Consider the following 12,485-nt stretch of genomic DNA (forward strand, 5'->3'; position numbering starts at 1 on the left):
AAAGAGTAGAGAGTTGCAAATATATCTTTAAGACGTTAAAGGTTTCCATTTCCAAAAATTAGAAAGGTCAGTTTTATTTTTGATAAAGCAGGCCTTTACTGTTAAACACACACAGGCTTACATCCATCCTCTCGCCCTGGCCCCACCTACGTTCCAGGGCTTGGGTGTGCCGAGACACAGGTGCCACACAGCCCCCTCCTTCAGGCTCACGTGTACCCGTCTTCCTCTCACGCACACTCCCGCAGGACCTTGGGTACAGGGAGTACTCCCCACCAAGTGGCTGCAGGACACTGGATAGCAACTCCAGTCAGAAACAATTGAAAAGCAAAACCATGGAAACGGGAAGTTTTCCCTGCCACTAGAGGGCAGGAGTCTGTAAGGGAGGCAGAGGCCGGCAAGGGAAGGCTGCCTGGTATCTCTCTATTCGAGGCAAACAAGGGAGCTACATGCATCATCAAGGTCAGTCTACACCAAGATGCTTGATCCAGTAAAGGCAGCACTGTGCTAAGGGTCGGCACACCTAGATACCTTGCACCCATCACAGCTGTGGGGAGAAGAGAGGACACTATCCTTTTCCAACAAGTTTCCCACAGGCTTAAATATAAAATACCTTACATTGTGCTCAGTGAAACAAGCCAGACATAGGAGGACCAATAGTCTAGGATTCCACTTCTAGGAGTTCCCAAAGCAGCCCAACTGAGAGAGACACAGTGGAGTAGAGCTATCAGGGCTGCAGGCGAGTGGGGAGTTTTGGTTTTGCAAGATCAAGAGTTCTGGACATGGATGGTGGTGATGGTGGGCACGACCACGTGGAAGTACTTTATGCCCCTGAACTGTGAACTTAAGAATGGTTACCATGGTCAATTTTATGTTTTGTGTACTTGACCACAACAACAAGCAAGCAACAGCCAAGAAGAAACCTCTTCGAGAACACCAAGGAGCCTGACCACCTTGAGCAGAACACAGAGGAGCAGTAAGGTAGAAGCTGGGAATTAAGAACACTGTTCTCCAGAATAGAATTTCTTTTCCTCCTTTGCCACCGCAGTTAAACCCACTCTTGGACAGGAGGGCGATGGTGGGAACACCACCAGGTGGATTTTCCAGCCAGCCTCGTACATCAAGGAAGGTCTCAGCTGCAGAGTAGATGTTCTCCAAGCTTGCAGAGGCCAGTCCTCCAACTTCTGCCCTCCTGCCTCTGTTCCACAGCTCAGGTTAGTCACTCCTAGAGACCACTCAGAGCCCGCTCTGGACAAAGCAGTTTGCGAGTGACCTGGACAGAGCTAGGTGTTCAGAGTCCATGATTTCTCACGAGCTGCTCATGTGTAGCTCCAGGCATCCCTTCTGACTGCACGCTGACTGGCCACATAGCAGGGTGGGGGGCTCCCGGGCAGCTGCTGGGATTAGCCATGCTGGGCAGACTTTCGGCTGGGGAGGCACACATCTGCTCTGTTTCAGCGGCACAGCAGATCCTTCTTCGCTACCTCCATATAACCCTTTAAAAACACCCACACCCACTTAAAAGATCAACTAAAATGAAATCTGTTGGAATAGAAGTTACAGCCTTCAAGTGGGGAAAGTAATTTCATTTTGTTTTGGTCGTGGTGTGGGATGTTATTCAACACGATCAACAGGATTCCATCTGCTGGGAATTTTTTTTTCTTGCCTCAACCCTTCCTGCCAGGAAGGGAAAGGTGAGGCATGCACACCTTGGTGTAAAAAATCTAACAAACTCACTGTCCCAGTTTTACCAAGTGATAGGCTTGGGGAGGGGGTTGCAAACAAGATGGCAGGAGGAGAGTTCCCTCTTTCTACTAGTCAGTGAGTTAATCACCAACCACAGTAGGTACTATGTGGGCAAAGTGTAAGACAAGGTCCATTTCTCAAGTAGGTCATCACTAACTAGAAAGACAAGACCAAGATGCCTGAAGGAAGAAACGGCCAGACAGTAAATGATCAGAGGCTAAAAGACACGGTGCAAACGTCTCACACCAGTGCCGCCAGCCTTCCCCCCAAGCAATGCCTGCTCTTGCAGCCCCTCCAACTTAACCCATCCCAGAGCCACTTCTTGGTTTCTTCCTGCCGCTTCCTTCAAAACCTGTTCCTCATATGGAATCTACAACAATTGAGTGATATCACGTGCCATTCATCTCGGTCAGTAGGACTTCCTTCACTTAGCAGAACACCCAGCGCATAAGGTATAAACTTGTCCAATCACTAGGCTGTACACCTGCAACTGATGTAACCTTGTGTGTCAACGATACTCAAAAGTGTTTTTGTTTTTTCAAAAACTTGTTTCTCTCCCGGTCTCCCCCACTGTAAACCCCGCAGCCCAAATGACCTCTGCCTGTGTCCTCAAGGCCACCCATCTGACCCCTTGCCTTCAAGTCCTTCCAGGTACACAGGCCTCCTTTCCTTCAACACACCCCAAGGGAACACACCGCAGCCTGGGGCCACTGGCACACACAACTTCCGCTGGGACACTCTGTTCTCATTCCCCACCCCCCACCCAGTCTTCTGCTGGCTCCTTCCCGTGACCCCTTCAACACCTTCACCTCACCCCACACCTTATCCACAAGCTTCTATGCCTAATGCCATGTGTCACAACACTTTGCTGGACTTCCGTGACCTCCCCCAAATGACAGGGCCACATACACCTCCATGACCCAGCACAGTGCAAGTATTTAAGTATTTGTAGAATGCACACAACAGAGAAGGGTAGTTACACTAAAGGCTCATGAAAAGCAGAAAAATCGGACAGTACAGGAGGAAGATTTCAGTTAACCACCTTGTCTTCCTTCTGAATGAAGCCACATGAAAGTCAACTACTAAAGACTTCGTGCTGCACAGCTAACACATGTGGAGTGCTGTGTGCCAGGCACTATTCTAAGGACATGTCACATAGGTCATTTTATTCTCCTAAGCCCCCTAGACCAACTTTCACTCCCCTGTAACCGATGAAGTAACAAGTACAGAAAGAGGGCGAACTCACCCAAAGACACAGAGCTAACAATGGATGAGCCAGGATCCCAATCCCCAGATAGGCTGGGGTCCAGAACCAGTGCTCTGACCACTCTACTGTGCACTGTCTCTTATGGTGCCTCCTTGTCACCTCCCACTGACACCACAGCCCCATGAAGGGAACCCTCCTTCTACTCTACTGAGCAGATTCTTGCCTTGGCCACCAGCGATCTCTTAGCTACACCACCAGTGGGCACTTATGGGACAGCCACAGCACAGTTTTACAGTTCGCCAGTAGCAACAGAAAGATGCCAGGGACTCAGCGGCTCCACTCTGCAGGGGAAACTCAAGCCCACCATCTACCAGCCAGCCCTGTGCTCCCCGCTCCCACCACCTGCACTTACCGTTTCATCTTCCAGTCTGAGCTGGAGGCTCGTGTCTCCCTCCTTGTAGTCCTTGGTTAACTCAGCTGAGCGCCACACTTCATCAGGGTCAGGGATCCAGACCCTCGTGTACTGGAAGATTAAAACAAGAAACTCCGATAAAGCTTTCAGGTTTCTACTTATGTGTTGCTACCTATGAGGGGCCCTCCAGAGAAGTTATAAGGCCATCTGGACGCCTCTTCCTTCTCATTTCAAAACACAAGATGGTCTAATACCATGACAACAGGTAAGTAACCCACGGGAGTGGGGACAGAGGGCACTTTATAGATCCTAAGAGAACACCACATCTAATTATAATTCTCCCAGCACGACTGCCAGACCAGCATCTGGTTACATCCACCAGAGCTCTGCACCATCATCTCAAGGGTGGTACAAAAGAGCAATGTCAGAGGCAGCGTCCAGCCAACAAAGAACAGAACAACACATGCCAAGACTGAGACAGGAGAGCCAATCTTCAAATCCTGAGAACCTCTGGTCTGATATGCTGCATTCGGGGACAAAGCCATTTTCCCGCAGAAGCGAAACAAAGTGGTCAGCAAATCGAAAGTGTATTTACATATTCCTAAGTCGTCAGCAACCTCGATTTATTTGTGCATTCTTTGAGCCACAAACATACCCAAAAAAATCCCCCTCCACCTCCCCCAGCAGCTAGGAGATCTGCAAAGTCATTAAGCTGGAGAACTCCTAGCAGGGAAGGATACAGCCCTTGGTAAGTGAATAAGCCCTCTCCATCCACCTGGGGGGCGGGGGGGGGTCGGGCCCGACTGCACACTACAATCACCTGGGAACGTGAAAATACCCAGTCGGAGTTCCACCTCAGACCAGCTCAGAACAGGAGACGGGAGCGCCCCAGGCAAGTGGCGCGTGCTGCCATGGACACCACACGTCTGAGGCATCTGGACCTGCTGGCGGCTGCTCTTAACAGCACTCCTCATGCCCGTCAGACAACGGTCTCCATCTCGTAGGTATGTCATTGCCACAGGGCCTCTTTGCTTTCAACCTGGCTACGGGTGCACCCGCGCACACAATGTCATGACCACAGAACCTTCTCAGCAATCCTGAAACGAATAGCTCTTAGGACTGAAAGGCCAGCCAGAATGTGTGCCTGGGTCAGTATAACCAACCTTGTGGAGTGACGACCCCACGCCCTGACCTTGTGGTCAGTCAGCTGCCCGGGCACAAGCAGCCGGCAGGCTTTAATTTTAGTCCTGCCATCCCCCCCAACTTCTTTTTTTTCACATGGTATTTTCCTCCAGATAGTCACTGGCCCTTCATTTTGTTTTTTAACATTAATTTTTGAGGGGGGTTGGGGAAGGGAAGGGCAGAGAGAGAGAGAGAGAGAGAGAGAGAGAGAGAGAGAGAGAATCCGAAGCAGGCTCCAGGCTCTGAGCTGTCTGGGAAAAGCCTGATGTGGAGCTCAAACCCACGAACTGTGAGATCGTGACCCGAGCTGAAGTCGGAAGCTCCAACTACTGAGCCACCCAGGTGCCCGGCTGACCCTGCCTGCACTGGTCTCTAGCTCAGTATCGAGGAGAGCGACTCATCAATACTCATTAGTGGGAAAGCAAACCACCACCAATTTGCATCCCTGGTGTCCCAGCTCAGGATACAAAGCCAGAGTCATTTTTTGCATTATGAAGAATCAGGTTCTCACAGGATCTCCACTCTGCCTGTGAGCCTGCTGGAATGACTGCATCTTTATGAAGATGCTATCGAGCTTTATAGTACCTGAGTGCTTGAGAGAAAGACATTAAGAGTGCTCTGAGCTACCTCCAGAGCAAACTTTCAGTATTTGCCAACGATAACTGTCAACACTACTCCCCCTTCAGGTGTCCTAACTTCCCTCCTCCGCTGTGATGGAAGCCGATCTTCCGCCCAGCTCCAAGGACTTTGATGGCCCTGTCCCCAAGCTGCAGATGAGGGATATTTCCTTAGCCTCCCTACAGTTCCTGTCCCTCTGAGCTTGCTCCCGGGCCTTCCCCTCCAGGCAGAGGGAGTACAGCACACCCGAGTCTTCAAAGTCTCCCCTCCACATAAAAGATGTCAGGAAAGGCTAAAGAGAAGAGTGACAAAGAAGGAGGAAAGTCCCAATAGGAACTGAGCAGAGATAATGATGCTATGTGGACATCAAGCTGTGTGGAAGCCAAGGGGGCCCAGTCCCAACCCACACCGGGGACCCAGTGGCCTGACCCCTGCTGTCCATATGCCACACCTGTCCATTGCGCCCAGCACCAGGGAGGCTCACTGCCTGGCACTAGCTGTTTAATTCTTATTCTGGGAGGGCCCACTCATCTACTTATACAAATCTCTTCTCTCCAAATAGACTAAAAGCACCTCGAGGCAGAAGATTTTCTCCATTTTCCTATCCCACAGAGCCCAGCACAGGATCAGCGCTGTAAGGGGACTAGAATGATGCTTCAGATCTTTGCTGCTGTGAGGACCTCAGCCTCACAATTCCCTGGGAGCTTGTTAGAAATGTAGCATTTCATGGGAATGCAAGCTGGTGCCACCACTCTGGAAAACAGTATGGAGGTTCCTCAAAAAATTAAAAATAGAACTACCCTACAACCCAGCAATTGCACTAGGCATTTATCCAAGGGATACAGATGTGCTGTTTTAAAGGGACACAGGCACCCCCCATGTTTATAGCAGTACTATCAACAACAGCCAAAGTATGGAAAGAGCCCAAATGCCCATAGATGGATGAATGGATAAAGAAGATGTGGTATATGTGTGTGTGTGTATATATATACACACACACACACACACACACACACACACACACACACAAAATGGAGTATTACTCAGCCATCAAAAAGAATGAAATCTTGCCATTTGCAACTACGTGGACAGAACTGGAGGGTATTATACTAAGTGAAATTAGTCAGAGAAAGACAAAATCCTATGAAAAGATGAAGGGAAACAAAAATAATATAAAAATGGAGGGGGACAAAAACAGAGGAGACTCAAATATGGATAACAAACTAAGGGTTATTGGAGGGGTTGTGGGGGGGATGGGCTAAATGGGGAAGGGGCACTACTCCTGAAATCACTGTTGCACCATATGCTAATGAATTTGGATATAAATTTTTAAAAATAAAAAATTAAAAGAAATGTAGCATCTCAGCCTCCACCCACACCCACCGAATCACTGCATATCCTAAGTACTTGCTGTTCTGCTCCTGCAATCTGTGCTCATACTTCCCTTTGTACCTGGGTCAGCCAAACTACAGCCCTGGGCCAAATCTCATGTACGGTCTGTTTTTGTGCAGCCTTGGAGTTAAGAATGGTCTTTAAATGGTTAAAGGGTTTGCAGGGGGGAAAAAAGGTGCTATCCAGATAACATGTCAATTATGTGAAAGTCAAATTCTGCATGTGGAGGATGGTTGTGTAAGCCTGAAAGGTTTACTATCTGACCGTCGCTGTGTAGTTCGTTGCCCTCACCCTTTATACACGTGGTTTCCTCAGTCCAAAATGACCTTCCCTCACTTGTCCGTGTGGGCAGAATCCAAGTCCCAGTGCCCTGTCCTCACTGAACCCTTACCTTCCCTGGGTTAGCCCTCACCCACTCTGAGGTGCCGCAACCCCTTCCAGGATTAACTTTACTGTTCTGCAGGCATTTCTTTTACATCAGTTTCATCTCACTACTTCAAGCTCTTTCCAATATACTACTGGGCATCTCTGTATCCCTGGCAATATAACAGATGCTCAATCACGTGTGCTGAGACAGGAATCAGTAAGTGATACAGTTATGAAGCACCCGGTTTATATGGTAAACACACTGTGGTAGGCACCATGTAATCAAGTATAAACATGGAGATCTACACCCTGACTTTAAGGAACGTACCACCTAGTTGAGCAGATAATTCACATAAAAATATACTCTGAAGGGTGCGGTGACCAATTCCTAACAAGAGTGATAGTTATTCAGCACAGGTGGGCAAGCAGCAACGATTGATGCCAACTCTGGAAACAGATGGTCAAATGCTCCTTTTAACAGACCTTGTGTATTACAGACCTGATCAAGCAAGTTTTAGATTCAAATCAAGTAAACATTTGAGCACCTAATATGTGCCCGCTCCGTGCTAGATGCTGTCATTTCTTCCATGTCCACAATGAAGATACATGTGGCCGTGCGCGGAGATGAGAGCAGCTCACTGTGAAAGCAGAACGAGGTAAACCCTGCATTATGATGGTACAGGATGGGCAACATCTGCAGCAGGCCTTCCCACCTTTATCCTATTTCATGGATTCTCAGCTTAAAGTGCCCACAAATTACTGAGCAGAGCTCAGTTACCCAATGTCACGCATGCCACACTTGATGAGCAATTGATAGGATTGCCAAGCGCAATTTTAACCAAATTTTGCTTTATGTGCTGACTTAGCGACGACCACCACACCACTGTCCCTTCCCTCCCCAGACCTACCCACCTGAGGAAGATCCATTACCTTTGTAACCCCCAAACAAGGCAAAACATGATCAATGCAGAGTAGACAGTCAAGTGAACAGGCTAAGAACTTGGAAGGGGTTTCCGTTGGAGTGATGGAAATATTCTCCAACCAGATAGAGGCTGTGGCCACACAGCCCTGCAAATGTATTCATGCCCCTGAACTGTTCACTTTAAATAGTTCATGTCATGTTATGTGAATTTCACCTCCATTTAACATAAAACTGTTTTTATTGCAGATGACGCCAACAGTATCCTGTACACGCTCTATTGGCATGGGTCTGCACTTCTAATGCCTGAAGAAACAGGAAGATAAAACACATTCCTTTAACAGAAAATCATCGATTCTACAGGCCAGATAGAAACTCCCCACAGCCAAGGTTCTGTGTTGCCTCTCACTTTCTCACCTTCAAGGAATTCCTTCAAACAAATCCGACCTCTACCAGCTTTCCTGGAGGCAGATTATAGGAAAGACCAGCTGACTCACATAACCCAATTATAGCGCCACTGAACTTGTCACTATCCGTTTTAACAATGTTTAACTCCGTCATATCTAAAGAGATAGCAATCTGACCCAATTACCAAAAAAACTTGCAATTTTTCTTTTGGAAAGAGCCCCGCATATTAACCGGAGAAGGCAGAGTTCTCTGAATTGAGATGCATCAGCACGGTGAGCTCTTCTCCAGATGCAGGTTCCTCCCTCCCCTGTCTGTAGGGCCTGCAAAGGCAGCTCTCTGCTGGAGGCATGATGACCCATGGCAGTAATGCTCAACCCCAGCTGCACCCTACAACCACCTGAGGAGCTTTTAAAGCTTCCCACACTAGGTAACCCCCTCTGACCAACTACATCAATCCTTGAGGGGGAAGGGGGGTGCGAATCAGGCAGCGGTTTTTAAAGCTCCACAGGTGCACCCGATGCCCCCCAAGTTTGCAAGCGAGCAGGCTTAGGGTTTTATTTGGTAACTCATCTGCAGGCACCATGGACCCTCATGCGCCCAGAGGTCTCTCCTTACCCACCTGTGGTTGAACAGGACATTCCAGCCCGAAAACACTTTAGCTCAGGATCCAAGAATAATCTCCAGAGAGCCCCTGCTAAAATATAAATGCCCTGTCGAGAAGGGAATCACATTTACCCGTTTGCATGGATCATGATGCAGTACAGGAGCATGGCTGTGTGGGCTCTACAGCCAGACAGCCTGGGTAAGAATCTAAGCACCACTTACTAGCCTGGGTTAAGTTGATGAGTGGCTCTGAGTCTTGGTTTCCTCAGTTGTACAGTGCAGGTAAAAAGATGTAGCTCAGGACGTGGTCCCAAGAATAAAATGTAATCCCACAGCATCAGAGAATTACAAGCCTTAGGCAACAGCGACAGTGGTGATAGTATACACTCATCTAGGAATCCTAGGCCAGGAGTGGGATCCGGAATGGGATCCTGCAGAGAATTAGCGAACAGGAAAATAGCAGGCCTAAGGGATTTCCTCCAGGTTACTGGGATCCTTTCAATGTCCTGCAAATTGTTGTTCATAGATAGCCATGCCATGCCTAAAAATCATCAGATGGATCTAGCCTAAAGTTCAAAACCCCGAGAGAAGGGATTCTCAATGCTGGCTGGCATTTAAGAATTATCTGCAGATCTTTAAAAAAAAAAAAAAAAAAAAAGAGAAACACCAATGCCCATGTCCCACACTTGAGTAATTAAGATCTCAGAGTAGGGCCCAAGCACTGTATTTTTTCTTAGGCTTCAAATGGATGTGCTAGAGTTAAAAAATCATGGTTTCAGAAGAAGCCTCAGAATCAAAATGGACTTTGGGGAAAGGAGAACATTCACTCCCTAGAATTATTAATAGCGCCACCTCCACAGCCTTACACTAAAATAAGTAACTTTACGTACTTGAATCCTTTCATCTTAGTTTAAAACTGGAGAGCAGCAGGGTTATCACCTGTGTATCACAGAGAAGAACACTGAGGGTAGAAAAACACAGAACAACTTGCCCAAGCTCACAGTGCATAGTTAGGGTCAAGGCCATGACCAGAGAAATCTGTGACCTCCAGTCTTCTGCTGTCGCCCCCTCGTGGAGAAATGCTAACTTGATTCCAGCAGCCCAGGTCCCACCGAGGGTGTATTTGACACAGGCAAAGTGTCCTGCAAGCACACACGAAAACAAGTACATACAGCCACTTACAGGGACGTGCCAAGTTAAGCCACCAGGTACTTTAAGAATCAGAGACTGAAGATTGGGTTGCAACATAGCCTTGAAACTTGAAGCAAGGCAGTGTGGGCACCGTCTCCTGGGAACGGACTAGAGGGGAGCCCACAGCCTAACCTGGTGGCTGACTGGATAAATTGCCCGTCCCCTCCTCCCCATGTTAGGGCACCAGGAGCCGGCACACTGCCTGCCTGTTCACAGCTGTACCCTTCGCAGTGACATAATGTCACGGTTAGTAGGCACGGAGATCTCTGCTCTAGGATTAAAAAATCAGGGCTCTGGTTGGGGGTGCAAGGGGAGTCCCTTTTGCTAAAACTGACAATACTCCATAGCATTTGCTCAGGACACGAATTTCGTGCCAGAACTCCACGAAGATGTAAGGTCGAGTTGGTCAGCCTCTACCCCTCAAGCAACACAGAATCCACATTTCTCCACACAAGACCAGCCTGATCACAGAAAGCAGCATCAGCGAACAAAAGTCACCAGGATTGAAATAAGTGGATAGGCTGTGGGCTCCAAAGAACAACAAATGTTAAAAGGCAGGGCCTGGGGCTCAGATGCCACCTGAGGCAGGAAGGCTCACTCCGGCAAAGGACCATAAGCTGCTTCCCCAACCTTGCCTGGCATCACGTGCAAGGAGGGGAAGCAGACAACCAGTGCTAAGAGGCTACAAATCCCTCTAGGCCAGAAAAACACATACTTCTCATAAAAATTTGAAATATTCATAGCTCCATTCTTCAAGTGAGGTTAGGAAAGCACACACATACTTTGCAGAGAGGTCATAAGTGATGTCCTCTGTTTGGTGTAATGGGTGTCCATTTTGAAACAATACTTCTATGAATAGGGAAGAAAACACTTTGGCAGGTACTGCCCTGTTGTAGGAACCGTGAGAACACCTCAGCTAACTGCCCTTATAGGAGGAAATGGGTCACATTTCATCCTTCTACATAATAAAGTCTGCAAGACAAAGACTAGACTTTTTCCACCTATCCAAGCAGGACCACCCACTATCCTCTCCCACATTAGAGGCCTGAAGATCACGTTCATGGGCCCAGACACCAGGTGCATCCTGAACCCAGGCCTGATGATTAAACCCCTAAACTGGAGGGGACAAAGTCATGAATATCCCCCAACCAGTATGTTGCTGAGCGTCTTCCCTTCCCTTATACTGGGCTCCTACTGGATGAACTGGAGAGCAAGGAGGTTAAGATTTAAGTATCTGAGGGGTTAATATCCAAAAGATATCAAGAACTTATAAAACACTTAAAAAATGGTTTAAAAATGGACAGAGGACCTGAGTATGTTTCCAGGGAGCAATACAGATGGCCAACAGACACGTGAAAAGAGGCTCAACATCACTGATTAGTGAGGATTATCAGGGAAATGCAAATCAAAACCACAATGAGCCATCCCTGGACACCTGTCAGAATGGCTATAATCAGACAAAGTAGTGTTGGTGAGAATGTGGAGAAAAAGGAACCCTTGTGCACTATTGGTGGAAATGTAAATTGGCACAGGCACTGTGGAAAACAGTATGGATGTTCCCCCAAAAAGTAAAAATAGAAATACCAGGGGCACCTGGGTGGCCCAGGTCACGATCTCATGGTTCGTGAGTTCGAGTTCACACTCTGTGCTGTTAGCACAGAACCTGCTTCAGATCCTCTGTCCACCCCCCCTGCCCCTCCCCTGCTTGCTCTTGCCCTCAAAATTAAACATGAAAAAAAAATGTTTTAAATAGAAATACCATGTAATCCACTAATTCCACTATTGGATATTTACCCAAAGAAAACAAAACACTAATTCAAAAAGACAGATGCACCCCTATGTTTATTGCAGCATTAGTTAAAATAGCCAACATATGGAAACAGCCTAAGTATCCACTGATAGATGAATAGGTAAGAAAGATGTGGTTCATATATATAACGATTATACAGCCATAAAAAGGATCTGGCCACTTGTGTCAACTTGGATGGACCTAGAGGATATTACGCTAAGTGAACTAAGTCCAAGACAAATGACATGATTTCAGTTATGAAACCAAAACAAAAAAACACAAAGGAGTGAACATAAAGGAGAAACAGACCCATAAACAGAACAAAACTGATGGCTGCCAGAGGGAAGCAGGTGGGGAGGAATGGGCAAAATGGGTGAAGAGCAGTGGGAGGTAAGGCTTCCAGCTACAGAAAGAGGAAGTCATGATAAAAGGTAAGAGCATAGGCAAAAGGGTCAATGGTACTGTAATAGCACTGAACAGTGACAGACAGCCTACACTTATGATGAGCATAACCTACAGACTTGCTTAATTGTTATGTTGTACACCCGAAACTAATGGAACATTGCGTCAACTATATTTCCGTAATTTTTTTTTTCCAAAAAGACTCAGCAATCAGGTACTGGCCTGAACTTCTAGCTCAGGCTCAGATTTTCCA

The 12,485-nt window shown here is 47.5% G+C and overlaps 1 protein-coding gene across 1 annotated transcript in view; it reads right to left on the reverse strand.

The window, feature by feature from the left end:
* The window catches only part of MYO5B (myosin VB), a 230,963-nt gene that overhangs the window by 190,098 nt on the left and 28,380 nt on the right, over positions 1-12,485 (reverse strand). Inside the window, exon 2 of the mRNA XM_053205589.1 lies at positions 3,363-3,473. Coding sequence (XP_053061564.1) covers positions 3,363-3,473 — 111 coding nt within the window. The remainder of the gene's footprint in view (positions 1-3,362; positions 3,474-12,485) is intronic.

Source organism: Acinonyx jubatus, chromosome D3 (assembly GCF_027475565.1).
Source record: "Acinonyx jubatus isolate Ajub_Pintada_27869175 chromosome D3, VMU_Ajub_asm_v1.0, whole genome shotgun sequence".
In the NCBI taxonomy this organism is placed as follows: Eukaryota; Metazoa; Chordata; class Mammalia; order Carnivora; family Felidae; genus Acinonyx; species Acinonyx jubatus.